The sequence below is a fragment of the Oncorhynchus mykiss genome, chromosome 15 (assembly GCF_057628025.1).
Source record: "Oncorhynchus mykiss isolate SJ-2025 chromosome 15, ASM5762802v1, whole genome shotgun sequence".
NCBI classification, from domain to species: domain Eukaryota; kingdom Metazoa; phylum Chordata; class Actinopteri; order Salmoniformes; family Salmonidae; genus Oncorhynchus; species Oncorhynchus mykiss.
In genome coordinates this window covers 57,222,595-57,243,411 of record NC_143036.1, presented here as the reverse complement: position 1 = coordinate 57,243,411, position 20,817 = coordinate 57,222,595, and the positions used below count along the sequence as shown (strand labels likewise).

Genomic DNA, 20,817 nt, shown 5'->3' with positions numbered 1-20,817 from the left:
TCGTACACCCTGGGCAAGCTGGTAGTTCTGGTTGTACTTCCACATTCGTTCACCAGCTCCAAAACATCTGTGTCAGGGTCCTCTCTATGGAAGTCAACCCTCATGAGGAAAGCCATCCTGGGCAGGAGGCTGGGGATCTGGGGTGGCAGGTAGTCTAGTGGTTAGAGCATTGGACTTGTAACAAAAAGGGTTGGCAGATCAAATCCCTGAGCAGACAAGGTACAAATATGTTGTTCTGCCCCTGAACAAGGCAGTTAACTCACTGTTTCTATGCTTTCATTGAAAATGAGAATTTGTTGACTTGCCTAGTTAAATAAATATAAATCTGCTCTATGTCCATGCAAAGTCAACCATGAAGATACTGGAATTATGGGATAGGGAGATGGAAGATAAAGTCATTAGAAGGCAGAAGAGATGTAGTGGGATGTGAAAGAACATTTTAATTTGACCCTTTTTCTCCCCAATTCCGTGGTATCTAATTGTTAGTAGTTACTATCTTGTCTCATCGCTTCAACTCCTTCAGCTCGGGAGAGACGAAGGTCGAAAGTCATGCGTCCTCCAAAACACAACCCAACCAAGCCGCACTGCTTCTTAACACAGCGCGCATCCAACCAGGAAGCCAGCTGCACCAATGTGTCGGAAGTCAGAAGTCGGAAACACAGTGCACCTGGCGACCTGGTCAGCGTGCACTGCGCCCGGCCACAGGAGTCGCTAGTGCGCAATGAGACAAGGATATCCCTACTGGCCAAGCCCTCCCTAACCCGGACGACGCTAGGCCAATTGTGCGTCGCCCCATGGACCTCCCGGTCGTGGCCGGCTGCGACAGAGCCTGGGCTCGAACCCAGGGTCTCTGGTGGCACAGCTAGTACTGCAATGCAGTGCCTTAGACCACTGGCCACCAGTAAGAACTGGAGTAAGAACATTTTTAAGTATAAAAAAAGTGTACCCACTTCATATAATACTTTCCATAGTTTTACACCTGGGCCTATTTATAAAAACATTCTGTGCTCTTGAAATGCTCAACTGCATATCTCTATGAAGAAGTGAGGGGGTAGGTGACTTGAGTTGGTTACTTGTCTAAGATCCAACAGGTGGTTATTTATTATGACTACTGCGCCCTCACCTGGTGGGCTCTAAGCCTTGCATGCCAGGCCCCCTTGTCACAGTCACTCTTTTGTATCTCTACTGGACACCAGGATTAGCATTCTCTCTTGATCTCCTTCCTTATCGTCCTTTTGTACCTGCAGTGATGCCGAACACATCGCCTGCATCGTGCACCTAAAGCAAGGGCAGATCTAGGTAGGCTAACCAGATAATAAGAACAACATGACCAACAAAAAACAAACAATTAAAACGCAACTGCATGCACAGAACGATAACTTTAAAATTGCGTTAAACCAACTGTAAAATATGCAAACCATTCAGAAAGGCATTTTATCTGATACTGAGCCGTAGCTAGCCATAGCCATAAGGCTACCAACCTCACTGATACATTTGTAGTTCAAGCTCTTCCAATACTGCGGTGGGAATTGTTCTTTTTTGCCTGCACTACAGACTCCACTAATACAGAACTAGTAAAGGCCCAGTGCACTATATATTTTTTTGTATTACATGTATTTTGTTATTATATATATCATATATTTTTTACTTCCCGAGCCTATGCCCAGAGCTATGCCCATAAGCACTCTGTTATGTTGTGCTGGATGTCATGCACGGATGCTGCTTTATAATGTTTCTACATTTGAGTCTTCAGTCGAGCCAGAGTCCTTAAAAGAACAGCAAGTTACCAAACCACAAGAAGATTAAAATGTATTTTTTGGTGATGGCTTTATGGGATACCTAGCAACTTGTAAACAACTACCCATTCCTATGAGTGAGTACTATTTTAATAGTTATGTTAAATAATACACACAAGGTCCAATTATATTATATGACTGTTGCATCCCGTTTATTGGGATGGTAATGCCGTTTGTTTTCTGATTTTTTATATATATACACATACAGTTGGAGTCGGAAGTTTACATACACTTAGGTTGGAGTCATTAAAACTTGAATTCAGAACCAAAAATTAACCTAACTTCAACATCTGGGAAAAGACTTCTTTCAGATGTGTACAAAACAGGAACACCTTCCCAATACTGTGGCAGGTAGGTAGCCTAGTGGTTAGAGCGTTGGACTAGTAACCGAAAGGCTGCAAGACCGAATCCTGAGCTGACAAGGTAAAAATCTGTTGTTCTGCCCCTGAACAAGGCAGTTAACCCACTGTTTCTAGGCCGTCATTGAAAATAAGAATTTGTTCTTAACTGACTTGCCTAGTAAAATAAAACTGCACTCCCCTTTGCCCTCAGAACAGCCTCAATTTGTCGGGCATGGACTAAAAGCGTTCCGCATGGATGCTGGCCCATGTTGACTCCAATGCTTCCCACAGTTGTGTCAATTTGGCTCAATGTCCTTTGGGTGGTGGACTATTCTTTACACATGGGAAACTGTTGAGATTGAAAAAACCCAGCAGTGTTGCAGTGCTTAACACACAAAGCAGTGTGCCTGGCACCTACTCCCATACCCTGTCCAAAGGCACTTAAATATTTTGTATTTCCCATTCATCCTCTGAATGGCAGACATACACAATCCACGTCTCAATTATCTTAAGGTTTAAAAATCCTTATTTAACCCATCTCCTCCCCTTCATCTACACAGATTGAAGTGGATTTAAGTGACATCAATAAGGGATCATAGCTTTTACCTGGTCAGTCTGTCATGGAAAGGGTATGTTTTGTGCACTCAGTGTATGTACCCAACAATGAAAACACTTACGGGAGAGTGGGGTAATTTAAGACATTTTTTACATTCAGCATCACTCGGTCAAGGGAAATGTAGTATTTTTTCTAACAAAGATATCTACATATATTTAAGCATGTTGCAAATCCCTGGAAATAATCAGAATTCATGTAAACATTGAAGTTTTAAAAATATATCTTGTCCAAAAAAGTGGTTTGCACAACTTACCCTGGGTATGGGGTTAAGCCACTTACACATTTATGTACTGAAATAAATATTACCACTACCTTTATAAAACCATATCTATCTTTATTTCGCAAACACAATTCAGTACAATCACAATATATATTTGTATCATTTTAAGCATATTTTAACACAGGCTTAATGCCTAACAAACACTTTGTACTTTTAAAAACATTTTTAACATAGGCCAGACCCTGTTTAAGCCTAGGAAGAAAACACTTACATTTGCTCAACTTGCAATTGGCTTAACCATTGTCTCAACTTACCCCATGGTCATTGGCTCAATTTACCCCAAGGCAAACATCTTCACTATATTAGCCCACACAGATACAAGGATGCACTTTCATGCTAGGTTTAGGATCTCATATTGAAGGTTATTGAGACCCCAACTGTTGGGGTTTAGATACAAGCATCATGAAACCTCGAACACAAATTAATTTGACGTGGTAAACATTATTTTTTTTTTACCTAACTTGCTTAACACTTTTTCCATGTGGTTTCTTCCTTCAAACTCCATGCAATTATGGACTCTTCCTAAATATTTGGTCAAATTATGGATTTTTGTGTATAAACAAAGCTCAATTTACCGCTTTGGTTCAACTTATCCCACTCTCCCCTACCTATTCTGCACAGTTTCCATAATGATGAGGCACCAAAATAGGATTTTAATACTTACAGTATATTTAAACACAAAAGGTCACATCATAAAAACCGTTGTTGTGTTTTATGTTATTAAGATAAGGTTCTTAATGTGAAATAACAACAGTAAAGTATATTTAAGAAATATACCACTAACCACTAGGCCATCTTCGGGACATCTTAACCACCTGGCATCTTAGGGACAAGTAGGTAGAGGTTTTCACAGTGTTACACACGTTATAAATACAAGTACAGTATGTACCCTACTATAAATGGGGCAGTGTGGGAACTTAAATTTGACATTTGATCATGCCATTAAAATTGTGAATCCTATGCACCTAAAGTTATTGTTCAAAAGCAATGGTCAACATTGAGAGATATTGTGATTCAAATTTCTTGACATCACAGTAGTTCATAGTTCTGTTCAAGGGTCCTGTCTAATAGTAGTCAGGAAAACACACAGCTCTTAGTCAAGGAAGTCAACGTCAACTCAGGTCAACAGTCCATTAGGAAGGAGGCATGAATGCTACATTTGACTGAACACAGGTAGTTAGGTACTGTAGGCATGTAGGTACTGTAGGTAAGTAGGTAGTGATAACACGTTATCTGGTAAAACTAGACAGTGATTTATAAAATGTGCATATCCAAACAATAATTCACTGGCAGAGGTGGTGAGCTGGTTAAATGTTTTACAATGTGTACTGTAGAATAAAAAATGATTGGTGGAGTGATCAAAAGACATGATTGAGTCAATAGTGTGTCTAACAGTTCTGGATCCCAAAGCTATTCGATCACATGACCATTTTTTGCCTATCCGAATCCACCTTTCAGTTCCTATACACTATAGACAGGCCCAGTGGGAGGGAACTTTAGCTGGTACATGTGGCTTCCATATGTTTGATATGTTCCATTTATTCCTTTTCAGACATTACAAAAATGCCCATCCTCCTATAGCTCCTCCCACCAGTCTCCTTTGTCGCTCAAATAGGTTAATAACTGATTGATAGTGCTAGCTTGTGGTTTGCTGCAACCTACAGTATCAGACCACTACTTATGACACAACTTTGATTACAATATAGCTACAGTATGTCAAGGGGCAAGGCTCTAGACTGAAACCATTTAATGGCGTTTTGCAACCCTTTGACTTGGCTGTGCGAGTTAAATTTGTATTGGGTGCCGTGCGAGCTGAACATTCATGACATGTTCACCTCACTCAAAAGTTTTAAAAAATAATTTTTAAAAAAGTCCCATTTTTTTGGTCAAACAGTAAAGTGCATTATCCTCATGATTCCTGCAATGAAAGTGTCTGCCCAATCCCTTGGCTTGTTCCGTTGGAGCCTGCTGCTGTGATGAGCAAGCCACAGTGTGCACTCCGGGAGAGAGAAAAAAGGCTTCTTGATTGTATAGCATTTCAATATAACATTTCAAAATCCAATTGCAGGAAATACATAGCTTTACAAGCAACTAATGTGCTCAGCTTTCTGTGGGTATACTTTATATTTGTCATTTCCATAATTTTCAGCTCAACTGAGCTCCTGAGTGGCACAGCGGTCTAAGGCACTACATCTCAGTGGATGAAGCATCACTACAGACACCCTGGTTCAAACCCAGGCTGTATCACGACTAGCAGTGATTGGAAGTCCTGGGCGTGTGGGAGCTGGGGCGGCGCACAATTGGTCATCTGGGTTTGGCCGGTGTAGGCCGTCATTGTAAATAAGAATTTGTTCTTAACGGACTTGCCTTGAATAAAATAAATAGCAACTATTTTATAATCAAAATATTAGATATGGCTTTAAGATACGAAGCCTGCGAAATGCGCTATTGCGAGTGCATAGGGTAGCAGGGCTACAACTGCAACAAAAAAAGGACATTACATTTACTTTTAGATGAATACATGGCTACTAGCAGTGGGTATTATATTTAGTATTAGTGATCTAGCTAATGTGTTTTGAGTTCTCACTTTTTCATGTGGTGTATAAGCCCCCAAATAAATCTGCCTATGATAAGCGTGCACACAACGATATAGGCAAATTCATCTCTATTGAACAAAAAATATCAGAAAATTCTAGAGCCCTATTTTAACAGTAAAATATACCAACTCACAATTCATGACCATTTTTGGATTAGGTTGCACATCAAAATACTGTATCTGGAATCATGCTTTCCTGCTTGGACGTTAGATAGAACAGCTTATTTCTTGAATAGCCGACCATCTCAGTAGTTATGGTCCATCTTGGGTTAGTTATACAAATCTTTGATTTGACTTTACTCCCATAAAAACTCTGGATGGAAATGTGGTTTGTGGCTAATGAGGCAATACAAATGTGATGTGACTAAAATATGACTCAAATTAAAGTGCGTTCAGTTGACTAAAATGGCTGTTTTTGTCATTTTAACAATGACTAAATCATTATTCAAATCATAAAAATGTGACTAAGATTTAATGATATTTTAGTCAAAATGCCAGACTAGAATGAATCTAAAAAAGAGTGCCAAAATGAACACTGAAGCAGATCTGTCGTGGGGAGGAGCTGGGCGTGTGGGGGCTGGGGATGTTCCAGTATTGGCTTTGGAAGTTGAGAACAGAACGAGCGAACCCGGAGAGATGACTGTTTCTCTCCCTGGGTCCGTCACTGTCCAGGGGTAGGGGCAGACTCATGCAATTCCTCAGGGAACCATCACTGCAAAAATAAAAACACACAAGGCCATTAGACTTTATTCATACTGTATGACATACATCCAAATCTACAAGTAGACTCCATCCATCCATAATATAACCCAGTAGTAGAAACTCCATGTCTCTCACCTGGTTATGTCTGCTGGTGCTCCTCTCCGGGTCTGTCTGTACATGCTCCCAGCCACATCCCCAGCCACCCCAGCTAGCCAACGCATATCTGCAGGCACCTCTGGGATCCACTCCACAAACCTGGAGTACAGGAGAGGGACAAGAAGAGTCAAAGTACTGTGATGTAGCACCAGTGGTGGATTGACTTGCCTATTTTGTTACAATGTCCACTAGGTGGCGGCCCTGTGCAGGACATTCAAATTGATTGGGTTTAGTGAGAAACCTTAACCTACTAAATTGTATTTGTCACATGCTTCCAACAATGCAGAGATAAAAAAGACAAATAATAAAAAAAGAATAACACAAGGAATAAATACACAATGAGTAACGATAACTTGGCTATATACACTGGGTACCAGTACCGAGTTGATGTGCAGGGGTACGAGGTAATTGAGGTAGATATGTACATATAGGTAGGGATAAAATGACTAGACAACGGGATAGATTAAACGGTAACAGCAGCATATGTGATAAATCAAAAGAGATTAGTACGAAAAGGGTCAATGCAGATATTCCAGGTAGCTATTGATTAATTATTTAACTATTTAGCAGTCATAGCTTAGTGGTGGAAGCTGAACGGTCAATGTCTTGGGTGGTTGGAGTCTCACAATTTTTAGGGCCTTCCTCTGACACCGCCTGGTATAGAGGTCCCGGATGGCAGGGAGCTCGGCCCCAGTGATATACTGGGCCGTACGCATTACCCTCTGTAACACCTTGTGGTCGGATGCCAAGAAGCTACCATACCAAGCGGTGATGAAACCGTCAAGATGCTCTCAAAGGAGCAGCTTTAGAATTTTTTGAGGAATCTATTCAGACTCCTGAGGGGGAAGACGCATCATGACGCATCATGTCCTCTTCACGACTGTGTTGGTGTGATGTGGACCATGATCATTCCTTAGTGATGTGGACACCGAGGAACTTGAAGCTCTCGACCTGCTCCACTTCAGCCCTGTTGATGTGGATGGGGGCATGCTCAGCCCTCCCCTTCCTGTAGTCCACAATCAGCTGTTTTGTCTTGCTGACGTTGAGGGAGAGGTTGTTGTCCTGGCACCACACTGCCAGGTCTCTGGCCTCCTCCCTATAGGCTATCTCATTGTCATCGGTGATCAGGTCTGCTACCACCGTCGTATCGTTGGCAAACTTAATGATGGTGTTGGAGTTGTGCGCTGCCAGTCGTGGGTGAACAGGGAGTACACTAGGGGACTAAGCTCGCACCCCTCAGGGGCCCCAGTGTTGAGGGCCAGCGTGGCGGATGTGTTGTTGCCTAACCTCACCACCTGGAATGGCCAGGCAGGAAGTCCAGGATCCAGTTGCAGAGGGAGGTGTTCATCCCAGGGTCCTTAGTTTAGTAATGAGCTTGGAGGGCACTACGGTGTTGAACGCTGAGCTGTAGTCAATGAACAGCATTCTCACGTAAGTGTTCCTTTTGTCCAGGTGGGAAAGGGCAGTGTGGATTGTAATAGAGATTGCGTAAACTGTGGATCTTTTGGGGAGTTATGTGAATTGGAGTGGGTCTAGGGTGTCTGGGATGATGGTGTTTATGTACGCCATGACTTTCAAAACATTTTATGGCTACAGATGTGAGTGCTGCGATAGTCATTTAGACAGAACACCTTGGCGTCCTTTGGCACAGGGATTATGGTGGTCTGCTTGAAACATATAGGCATTACAGATTGGATCAGGGAGAGGTTGAAAATGTCAGTGAAGACGCTTACCAGCTGGTCAGCGCATGCTCCGAGTACGCATCCTGGTCATCCGTCTGGCCTTGTGAATGTTAACCTGTTTATAGGTCTTTCTCACATCGGCAACGAGAGCATGATCTCACATTCAACCGGAAATGCTGGCACTCTCATGCATGGTTCAGTGTTGCTAGCCTCAAAGTGAGCATTGAAGGTATTTAGCTCGTCTGGTAGGCTCGCATCACTGGACAGCTTGCGGATGGGTTTCCCTTTGTAATCCATGATTGTTTGCAAGCCCAACCACATGCGACGAGCGTCTGAGCCAGAGTAGTATGATTCGATTTTGGTCCTGTATTGACGCTTTTCCTGTTTGATGGTTCGTCGGAGGGAGTATCGGGATTTCTTATCACTCCAAGATCGCATAGCAGTTCAGACGTCTTTTGTCCTCGTCTTGTCGTGTCCTGTATATATATATATTTACAACTTTTTTCATATGCATTTTATTTTTTATTTTCCATCAACTCATCTTCTAAACACTCTCCTGCAACCAGCCTCACCAATTTATATTTATAAAAAAGTATTATTTACCTCAGATCTGCAATCCTTCAGGAAGCTAGCCAGAAACTCCAGGAGGCTGGCCAGAAACTAGCCACATTACTGTGCAGCCGTATTCATTGATCTGGCCAAGGCTTTCGACTCTGTCAATCACTACATCCTCATCGGCAGACTCAACAGCCTTGGTTTCTCAAATGATTGCCTCGCCTGGTTCACCAACTACTTCTCTGATAGAGTTCAGTGTGTCAAATCTGAGGGTCTGTTGTCCGGACCTCTGGCAGTCTCTATGGGGCTGCCACAGGGTTCAATTCTTGGACCGACTCTCTTCTCTGTATACATCAATGAGGTCGCTCTTGCTGCTGGTGAGTCTCTGATCCACCTCTACGCAGACGACACCATTCTGTATACTTCCGGCCCTTCTTTGGACACTGTGTTAACAACCCTCCAGGCAAGCTTCAATGCCATACAACTCTCCTTCCGTGGCCTCCAATTGCTCTTAAATACAAGTAAAACTAAATGCATGCTCTTCAACCGATCACTACCTGCACCTACCCGCCTGTCCAACATCACTACTCTGGACGGCTCTGACTTAGAATACGTGGACAACTACAAATACTTAGGTGTCTGGTTAGACTGTAAACTCTCCTTCCAGACCCATATCAAACATCTCCAATCCAAAGTTAAATCTAGAATTGGCTTCCTATTTCGCAACAAAGCATCCTTCACTCATGCTGCCAAACATACCCTTGTAAAACTGACCATCCTACCAATCCTCGACTTTGGCGATGTAATTTACAAAATAGCCTCCAATACCCTACTCAACAAATTGGATGCAGTCTATCACAGTGCAATCCGTTTTGTCACCAAAGCCCCATATACTACCCACCATTGCGACCTGTACGCTCTCGTTGGCTGGCCCTCGCTTCATACTCGTCGCCAAACCCACTGGCTCCATGTCATCTACAAGACCCTGCTAGGTAAAGTCCCCCCTTATCTCAGCTCGCTGGTCACCATAGCATCTCCCACCTGTAGCACAAGCTCCAGCAGGTATATCGCTCTGGTCACCCCCAAAACCAATTCTTTCTTTGGCCGTCTCTCTTTCCAGTTCTCTGCTGCCAATGACTGGAACGAACTACAAAAATCTCTGAAACTGGAAACACTTATCTCCCTCACTAGCTTTAAGCACCAACTGTCAGAGCAGCTCACAGATTACTGCACCTGTACATAGCCCACCTATAATTTAGCCCTATCAACTACCTCTTTCCCAACTGTATTTAATTAATTTATTTATTTTGCTCCTTTGCACCCCATTATTTTTATTTCTACTTTGCACATTCTTCCATTGCAAAACTACCATTCCAGTGTTTTACTTGCTATATTGTATTTACCTTGCCACCAAGGCCTTTTTTTGCCTTTACCTCCCTTCTCACCTCATTTGCTCACATTGTATATAGACTTGTTTATACTTTATTATTGACTGTATGTTTGTTTTACTCCATGTGTAACTCTGTGTTGTTGTATCTGTCGAACTGCTTTGCTTTATCTTGGCCAGGTCGCAATTGTAAATGAGAACTTGTTCTCAACTTGCCTACCTGGTTAAATAAAGGTAAAATAAATAAAAATAAAATAAATAAGCATCCACATTAGTGTCCTGCTCCTTGAAAGCGGCAGTTCTAGCCTTTAGGCCAGTGCGGATGTTGCCTACAATCAAATGGCAACAATAAATATGTATGTACGGTCAATTTGGGGACGACGGCGTCGATGCACTTATTATTGAAGCTGGAGACTGATGTGGTAAACTCCTCAATGCCATCGGATGAATCCTGGAACATATCCCAGTCTGTGCTAGCGAAACAGTGCTGTCCGTGTCATCAGACCACTTCCATATTTTGCCCGTCACAGGTACTTCCTGTTTGAGTTTTTGCTTGTAAGCGGGAATCAAGATTATAGAGTTATGGTCAGAATTGCCAAATAGAGGTCGAGGGAGAACTTTGTATGCATCTCTGTGTGTGGAGTAAAGGTGATCTAGAGTTTTTTGGACTCTAGTTGCACAGGTGACATGCTGGTAGAAATGAGGTGAAACGGATTTCCTGCATTAAAGTCACCGGCCACGAGGAGCATTTTCTTGTTTGCTTATAGCCCTATACAGCTCGTTGAATGTGGTCTAAGTGTCGCATCGGTAAATAGTATGGTCTACAGCTTATCGTGAGCTATTCCAACTCAGGAAAGCAGAACCTAGAGACTTTCTTAATATTAGCGATCGCACACCAGCTATTGTTAACAAAGAGACACACTCACCACCTCCCCTTGAGCTTCTCAGACGCCACCGTTCTGTCCAAATACATTTATATTTACCATGTCCTTGTTTTGCCACAACTGAGAAATATAGGATATTACAGTTCTTCAGATCACATTGATAGGATAGTCTCGAACAGAGCTCATTCCGTTTATTTTCCAGTGATTGCACGTTCGCCAACAGAACAGAGAGTAGATATTTGGTTGCTGTGGTGGGCTAATGAGGTTGCTGTATGCTAAAGGATAGTTATGCTAAAGGTTATTTATGGGCTTTTTAAAAGCTGATTTGTTTCCATTACTGTTGTCATTGGTTGCTGTTTGAGCTACTGTGACTGCATTGAGTTCATTGAGGGCTTGTTAGTTTGTGGTAGGTAGTACTAGTAGTGGTATAGGATGTAGACTTACCTCTTGCCCACTGAGTAGGCTGATACCACAGGTAGTGTGCAGGGCAGGAGCATGTAGGAGGCCACTCTGACCGGCAGCATCTCAGACACCTGAGCATACAGACCAGGCTTCTGCTGGCACGCTTCACAAAACACTACAGTCATAGAGACACAATATGTCACACTTCGATGACACGGGCACAGCCTCAGATGACTTTCAGATACACACAACAACCACAGCCCCCCTCTTGACAGCAGAAGGAAAACATTGCAGTTTAAGAGTTAAGTTCCTGCAATTTGTCACATTCTGCCATGGGGCGTAGAGACAATGTTGTAGTTTTCAACCAAATTTGCTACAATTCTACACATTCTGCCTTTGGGCAGAGAGAAAATGTTGTAGTTTTAAACCCAAGTTTGCTGCAATTCTACACATTTTGCCATAGGGCGGAGAGAAGATTTAGCAGTTTTTAATATGATATCTGAGTGACTAACAAAATAATTCGGGGCTCCCCGATCTGTAATTCAACCATGATCATGATTACTGTAAGTTTAGATAGTTGGCTAAATTAGAATTTATCAATCACCCCCAAAAAAGCTGACATGGGCTAATTGAGTGACGGAGTAGCTAAGTTTCCATCCAATTTGCGACAGATTTTCATGAGAATATGATAAAATCTGCATAAAACAATATGCACATTTTCCCACCAGAGATGTGTTTTCATCAAACTGACTTTTTGCGGACTGGTCTAGGTTGACCCATCTACCTTTTTTGATTTGGGTTGGCAGGTTGTCAACAATCTGCTCATCCAACCACCAGTGTTGCTTCCTCAGGAGGCGGAGCCGCCAGAACATCCAGTTCTTTGTTGTTTCCATGGCGATGGGCTTGCAGCAGGCGGCTTCTGATAGGTTGGGGTTGGGGCCGGCAGTCGGACACTCCAGCTTCAGCAGGTCTGACATCATAAACAATACATTCATCATCTTTATAATACAGCATAGACAAGTTGTTTGTTTAGCAACAGACAAGGTTGGCTTAGGTTGTTGACATGTAAACTATATTTTGTCTCAATGTTTATTGAAACCATAGATACAATTGCACAATGAGCATTTGTTGTCACTCAAATACATTGTTAAAGTTGTTGGTTAGCTAGCTAGCCATATTAGCATTAACATGAAATCAGTCAAAACACCTCAAAACAAGACCTGGTAATCAAGATAAAACTAGCTGAAACAAGCCACCTACGAGTCCCCACACGGCAGCTTCTTGTCATTGTTGCTAGCTATCTGACTGTTCAGAATCATAACAAAGCACGGCTTCCGCCACTATCGATGCGCGCACATTTTCGTGACCTCGTCAGCCAACCCGTCTATACAAATATTACACCATAAATAAGCGTTGGTTTACTCCATACTTCATATTGAACCCTGTACAATTGACAGCATTGATGCTCACTGCATGTACTGTATATCACATTAGCTTATGATCTTAGCACAGCCCACTACTACTGTCAAAGGCAACATAGTCATACTCACGGTTCTCCTCAAGAAAGCGAAGGGCGTCCTTGTAGCCACTCTGACATATCTCTGCCATGACCTGTCAAAGAAAACACATAGATCATACCTATTGAGGTAAGGGATCATATGCAAGAGGTAGATTTAATAAATATACTGCTCATAAAAAAGAGACAAGATACCCATAAGACAGAGATTTTGTTAATCATATAACAACAGATACAGTGGAAGTCGGAAGTTTACATACACTTAGGTTGGAGTCATTAAAACTCATTTTTCAACCACTCCACAAATGTCTTGTTAACAAACTATAGTTTTGGTAAGTTGGTTAGGACTTCTACTTTGTGCATGACACAAGTCATTTTTTCAAGAATTGTTTACAGATTATTTCACTGTGTCACAATTCCAGTGGGTCAGAAGTTTACATACACTAAGTTGACTGTGCCTTTAAACAGCTTGGAAAATTCCGGAAAATGATGTCATGGCTTTAGAAGCTTCTGATAGGCTAATTGACATAATTTCAAATCAAATCAAAGTTTATTTGTCACGTGCCCCGAATACAACAGGTATAGATAGACCTTACAGTGAAATGCTTACTTACAGGCTCTAACCAATGGTGTTTAAAAAAAAGGTATGTATGTATGTTTGTATGTGTGTAGTAAAGAAATAAAACATCAGTAAAAAGACATTTGAAAAAAAGAGTAGCAAGGCTATATACAGACACCTGTTAGTCAGGCTTATTGAGAGAGTAGCAGAAGCATAAAAAAGAGGGGTTGGCGGGTGGTGGGACACAATGCAGATAGCCCGGTTAGCCAATGTGCGGGAGCACTGGTTGGTCGGGCCCATTTAGGTAGTATGTACATGAATGTATAGTTAAAGTGACTATGCATAAAAAATAAACAGAGAGTAGCAGCAGCGTAAAAGAGGGGTTGGAGGGGGGGGGCACACAATGCAAATAGTCTGGGTAACCATTTGGTTACCTGTTCAGGAGTCTTATGGCTTGGGGGTAAAAACTGTTGAGAAGCCTTTTTGTTCTAGACTTGGCACTTCAGTACCACTTCCCATGTGGTAGTAGTGAGAACAGTCTATGACTGGGGTGGCTGGGGTCTTTGACAATTTTTAGGGCCTTTCTCTGACACCGCCTGGTGTAGAGGTCCTGGATGGCAGGCAGCTTTGCCCCAGTGATGTACTGGGCCGTACTCACTACCCTCTGAAGTGCCTTGCGGTCGGAGGCCGAGCAATTGCCGTACCAGGCAGTGATGCAACCGGTCAGGATGCTCTCGATGTTGCAGCTGTAGCACCTTTTGAGGATCTCAGGACCTGAGGGGGAATAGGCTTTGTCGTGCCCTCTTCACGACTGTCTTGGTATGTTTGGACCAATCTAGTTTGTTGTTGATGTGGTCACTAAGGAATTTGCTCCACTATAGCCCCGTCGATGAGAATGGGGATGTGCTCGGTGCTCCTTTTCCTGTAGCCCACAATCATCTCCTTAGTCTTGGTTACGTTGAGGGATAGGTTGTTATTCTGGCACCACCCGGCCAGGTCTCTGACCTCCTCCCTATAGGCTGTCTTGTCGTTGTCGGTGATCAGGCCTACCAATGTTGTGTCGTCAGTAAGCTTAATGATGGTGTTGGAGTCGTGCCTGGCCATGCAGTGGTGGGTGAACAGGGAGTACAGGAGGGGACTGAGCACGCACCCCTGGGGAGCTCCAGTGTTGAGGATCAGCGTGGCAGATGTGTTGCTACCTACCCGTACCACCTGGGGGCGGCCTGTCAGGAAGTCCAGGATCCAGTTGCAGAGGGAGGTGTTTAGTCCCAGGTTCCTTAGCTTAGTGATGAGCTTTGAGGGTACTATGGTGTTGAACGCTGAGCTGTAGTCAATGAACAGCATTCTCGCATAGGTGTTCCTTTTGTCCAGATGGGAAAGGGCAGTGTGGAGTGCAATAGAGATTGCATCATCTGTGGATCTGTTAGGGCGGTATGTAAATTGGAGTGGGTCTAGGGTTTCTGGGATAATGTTGTTGATGTGAGCCATTACCAGCCTTTCAAAGCACTTCATGGATACGGACGTGAGTGCTACGGGTCTGTAGTCATTTAGGCAGGTTGCCTTTGTGTTCTTGGGCACAGGGACTATGGTGGTCTGCTTAAAGCATGTTGGTATTACAGACTCAATCAGGGACATGCTGAAAATGTCAGTGAAGACACCTGCCAGTTGGTCAGCACATACCCGGAGCACACGTCCTGGTAATCCATCTGGCCCCGCAGCCTTGTGTATGTTGACCTGTTTAAAGGTCTTACTCACGTCGGCTACGGAGAGAGTGATCACACAGTCGTCCGGAACAGCTGATGCTCTCATGCATGCCTCAGTGTTGCTTGCCTCGAAGCGAGCATAGAAGTGATTTAATTAATCTGGTAGGCTCGTGTCACTGGGCAGCTCGCAGCTGTGCTTCCCTTTGTAGTCTGTAATAGTTTGCAAGACCTGCCACATCCAACGAGCATTGGAGCCGGTGTAGTATGATTCAATCTTATCCCTGTATTGACACTTTGCCTGTTTGATGGTTCATCGCAGGGCATTCCGGGATTTCTTGTCAGCTTCCGGGTTAGAGTCCTGCATCTTGAAAGCGGCAGCTCTACCCTTTAGCTCAGTGCGAATGTTGCCTGTAATCCTTGGCTTCTGGTTGGGGTATGTACGTACAGTCAATGTGGGGACAATGTCCTCAATGCACTTATTGATAAAGCCAGTGACTGATGTGGTGTATTCCTCAATGTCATCGGAAGAATCTCGGAACATGTTCCAGTCTGTGATAGCAAAGCAGTCCTGTAGTTTAACATCTGCTTCATCTGACCTTTTTTTTAATAGACCGAGTCACTGGTGCTTCCTGCTTTCATTTTTGCTTGTAAGCAGGAATCAGGAGGATAGAGTTCTGGTCAGATTTACCAAATGGAGGGCTAGGGAGAGCTTTGTACGCATCTCTGTGTGTGGAGTACAGGTGATCTAGAAATGGTTTTCCCTCTGGTTGCACATTTAACATGTTGATAGAGATTTGGTAGAACTGATTTAGGTTTCCCTGCATTAAAGTCTCCGGCCACTAGGAGCGCTGGGTGAGTGGTTTCCTGTTTGCTTATTTCCTTATACAGCGGACTGAGTGCGGTCTTCATGCCAGCATCTGTCTGTGGTGGTAAATAAACAGCCACGAAAAGTATAGCTGAGAACTGTCTAGGCAAGTAGTGTGGCCTGCAGTTTATCACAATATACTCTACTTCAGGCGAGCAAAATCTAGAGACTTCCTTAGATTTCGTGCACCAGCTGTTGTTTACAAATATGCACAGACCGCCCCCCCTCGTCTTACCAGTGTGTGCCGTTCTATCCTGCCGGTACAGCGTGTGTCCCGCTAGCTGAATATCCATGGTCGTCATTCAGCCACGATTCCGTGAAGCATAGGATATTACAGTTTCTGATGTCCCGTTGGTAGGATATTCGTGATTGTACCTTGTCTAGTTTATTGTCCAATGATTGCACGTTGGCGAGTAATATTGACGGTAACGGCAGCTTTCCTAGTTGCCTTCTGCGGGTCAGCATCTGGGTCTTCGTCGCTTCCTTTTGCGAATAATTGAGCTGTCCTGTGGGGTGTTTGGAGAATATCGTGTGAGTCCTGCTTGTTGTTGTTGTTGAAGAAATCTTTGTCTAATCTGAGGTGAGGGATCGCTGTCCTGATATCCAGAAGTCAATTGGAGGTATATCTGTGGATTTATTTCAAGGCCTACCTTCAAACTCAGTGCCACTTTGCTTGACATCATGGGAAAATCAAAAGAAATCAGCCAAGACCTCAGAAAAATTGTAGACCTCCACAAGTCTGGTTCATCCTTGGGAGCAATTTCCAAACGCATGAAGGTCCCACGTTCATCTGTACAAACAATAGTACGCAAGTATAAACACCATGGGACCACGCAACCGTCATACCGCTCAGTCTCCTAGAGTTGAACATACTTTGGTGCGAAAAGTGAAAATCAATCCCAGAACAACAGCAAAGGACCTTGTGAAGATGCTGGAAGAAACAGGTACAAAAGTATCTATATCCACAGTAAAACGAGTCCTATATCGACATAACCTAAAAGGCCACTCAGCAAGGAAGAAGCCACTGCACCAAAACCGCCATCAAAAAGCCAGACTATGGTTTGCAACTGCACATGGGGACAAAGATCATACTTTTTGGAGAAATGTCCTCTGGTCTGATAAAACAAAAATAGAATTGTTTGGCCATAATGACCATTGTTATGTTTGTAGGAAAAAGGGGGAGGCTTGCAAGCCAAAGAACACCATCACAACCATGAAGCACGGGGGTGGCATAATCATGTTGTGGGGGTTCTTTGCTGCAGGAGGGACTTGTGCATTTCACAAAACAGATGGCATCATGAGCCAGGAAAATTATGTGGATATATTGAAGCAACATCTCAAGACATCAGTCAGGAAGTTAATGCCTGGTCGCAAATGGGTCTTCCAAATGGACAATGACCTCAAGCATACTTCCAAAGTTGTGGCAAAATGGCTTAAGGACAACAAAGTCAAGGTCAGCATTTGTGTATGAGAGAATCTACAGATCTGCAGTGCATGTGGGACGCTCTGTGAACGCAGCTGCCCTCATTTCCGTCTACATGGTGGTGCAGGTTAGAGAGCTATGCAACTCCATGGCGAACGGTGGCACCGTCGACCGGGAGAAGCTAATGGAGCTAAGTCACCATGCCGACCATACCACCAGCACACTCAAGTGTACTGCGCACGCGACCGCTGGCCAGAGAGCCCTCTGGCTGAACAACGCATGGGTGTCAGAGGGAGAAGGGAAAGATTCTCAATGGACAGATTGATCCCACCAGACTTTTTGGACCAGCCTTATATGAGATACAGGCCAGGTTTGACTCTAAGAAAAAGGAGACTGAGGCACTTTCTGTTACCACAGAAACAATCCCTGAAACCGCAGAAGCCCACGTTTGCCCAGGTCGTCAACATGAGCCTTCCCTCCCAGAACTGGAGGATCCCTAAGAAGCCTCAGCAGGCTTCTCCTGCATTTACGACCCAAGGACAGACACAGTATGCTCACCAGCAACGCAGTGCCTCAGGGCACAGGCATCACTCCAAGCAACGGAGACACCCTCAGCTTCATCCAGAGGGAAGGGGAAGAAGCGGCACACCTAGTGCTCGAAGATCCGGAAGAGTTCCTTTGACCTTAATGACCAGAGTCTTCTCGGGAGTCCTGCGTCAAGTCCCACAAGCTTGTTTACACATGGTATAGGTGTAGCACAGGAGCCCCCCTCAAGACCCATAAGCCCTCATTGGGGTGGGTCAACACTACTCTTCCCCAAGTACAGTTCTCAAATAAAGAGTTCCCATCACATCCAGGCCCATGGTCCGAGGGTGATGGTTCAGAATGTTCCCATGCAAAACCATCAACCTGCGGATGTGCCCCAGTGGGGTGACTGCCACAGAGCTCCCCGTCCCCCCCAGGGGACAGGCGGGTTCCCTTACTTCTGACAGAGAGCAGTGGCATGCGTGTGCAGTCTCCCCTTGGGTTCCACGCACCGTAGACCAGGGGTACAGACTACAATTCGCAGGGGTCCCCCAGCGTTTCATGTCCACTGCACAGGGGGAAGCTGCCCGAGACCTTAGGGATGAGATACAGTCTCTGTTGGCCAAGGGAGCCATATGCGTGGTGCTGAGGGAGGAAGCTCACCTGGGCTTATTCAGACGGTATTTCTTGCACCCCCCCCCCCCCCCCCAAAAAAAGGGGGATCCTGGATTTATAGCACTTCAACAAGCATCTGAAAGTCTACAGATTTCGAATGACTGGTTGATCTGAAAGGTTGATCTGCGCGGACCCTCGGGCGGAGGCAGTGGAGCACACAGCCCTGCTGTTGTCGTGCCTACTCACTCTAGGCTTCAGGATAAATCGTGCCAAAATCTTACTCTACCTGACCCAGCAGAAATATTTTAGGGATTGTCTCTGGACTGTATCCTGTTGAGCAGCCCTCACCGTGGAGACAGCAAAGGCTTTTCGCCACTGCCTCTGTGTTTTGCCCAGGAACATCAGTCACGTAATGGATGTGTCTGAGGCTTCTTGGGCTCATGGTCTCCATGATTGTGGCAGTTCCGCTTGGTCTCCTCATGAGAGACTTCCAGCAATGGGTGACCTCACTTCACCAGGACACGTTTCTCCATCGGCACAGGCGCATGCTTCTCTCTGCAAAGTGTATATCGGCACTTCAATGCTGGAAAGACCCAACCCTATTGACGTGGGGCTGCCCTACTGGGAGAGTGTTCACGCGTAAAGAAGTGACAATGGATGCATCACTACAGGGATGGGGGCAGTCCACAAAGGGCGTACGGTGAACAGCGTATGGTCAGACTCTGAGTACAGCCCATATCAACGTTTTTGAGCTCTACACTGTGTTACTAGCCCTCAGGCACTTCCGTCCATTCTTACAGGGCCAAAATGTCCTGGTCAGGTCCGACAATATGTCTACGGTGGCATATATCAACTGCCAAGGAGGAACATTCTCAACTTCACTCTCTGGCGAGAGAGCTCTTGCTATGGAGCAGCGACCATCTGTTGTGTCTTGGAGCAACACGTGCCAGCCAGGTAGACTAAACTGAAGTGCGGATTTACTGTCGGGGGGAACCCCCTACCAGGGGAGTGGTTACATCATCCCGAAGTCGTCAAGGAGGTGTCGGGGCGTTACGGAAGGGCTGCCGTTAATCTGTACGCATCGCAGGACAATGTGCACTGTCGCTTGTTTTTTGCGATGAGAGATCACAATGCTCTTCTAGGCGTGGACGCGCTGGCCCACAAGTGGCCAGACGTGCTTCTGTATGCCTTCCCTCCAAATGGGCCTGACCCCACCTACTCTGGACAGAGTGAGAGCAAATGGTCTATCTCTCATCCTGATAGCTCTGCAGTGCCCGGGAAGCCATGGCTGGCGGAGATTGTACCTCTCCTGTACGCGCAACCATGGTGGGATTCGAGAGGTTGTGTTAGAGACGAGAGTTGGTGTTCTTTCAGTGTTCCATCACTGCCGTTCGCTCCTTCCTACAGGAATTTCTCGACAAGGGCAATGTGGTAGATACCTACATGCGTGCTCGGTTCATTCTTTATGCACTCAGTTTGCCCCTGACTACTCTAAGGTTATGATATGTCCTAACGCTGCGTTTATTCCTAAGGTCATTGCCATGGCTTATAGTAGTCAATCCACTGACCTCTTTCCCTTCCACAATCCGCTGTTCTCTTCTCCAGATTAGCATTAACGCGTTGTGTCCGGCACGCTCACTGCGCAATTACATAGACAGTAATAGGCCATTCTGGAGTTGTGATCAACTGTTTTTTTGCTTCACCAACCCTGCTCGGGTTAGGGCTTTGCCCAAACAACATGTCTCCCATTGGGTAATCACCAAGGCGTACAGTTGTCGGGGATTGCAGTCTCCCCTGGGTGTCTGGGCACATTCCACTATAGGAATTGCCACATTATGGGCACTGTTCAGAGGCATCTCCGTCTTGGAGATTTGTGTGGTGGATAGTGAGGTTCTATCACCTGGACGTTACTGTGCCCTCCCTGGCACACACAGTCCTTGGTGCTGGAGCTGAGTAGGATGGATCAGGTACATTACCATGTACCGAAACAGGCTTCTCAGGAAACTGACTACTGGCAATCGGTGTGTTTTGCAAGTATCCCATAGTGAGATGTCGAACCGAGTCGACTGAAAGAAAACTTTGGGTTACCGTATTTAAGCCCAGTTCAGTGTAGGCGATGAGGGAGACAAATCCCCAGATTGCCCCTCTTGCACGACTTGTGTAAGAGGTAATTCTTAGAATGAGGAACCCAGATCAGTACAGGGTGTTATATAG

The 20,817-nt window shown here is 44.7% G+C and overlaps 1 protein-coding gene across 2 annotated transcripts in view; it reads right to left on the bottom strand.

Annotated features, from left to right (window-relative positions):
* Positions 1-3,066: 3,066 nt before the first annotated feature.
* The window catches only part of LOC110490313 (patatin-like phospholipase domain-containing protein 2), a 31,421-nt gene continuing 13,670 nt past the window's right edge, over positions 3,067-20,817 (bottom strand). For both annotated transcript variants that reach the window (XM_021563627.3, XM_036944616.2), the window contains exons 6-10: positions 12,948-13,008; positions 12,182-12,367; positions 11,440-11,572; positions 6,467-6,586; positions 3,067-6,341 (exon numbers count right to left, since the gene is read on the bottom strand). In XM_021563627.3, coding sequence (XP_021419302.2) covers positions 6,140-6,341; positions 6,467-6,586; positions 11,440-11,572; positions 12,182-12,367; positions 12,948-13,008 — 702 coding nt within the window. In that variant the 3' untranslated portion in view covers positions 3,067-6,139. The remainder of the gene's footprint in view (positions 6,342-6,466; positions 6,587-11,439; positions 11,573-12,181; positions 12,368-12,947; positions 13,009-20,817) is intronic.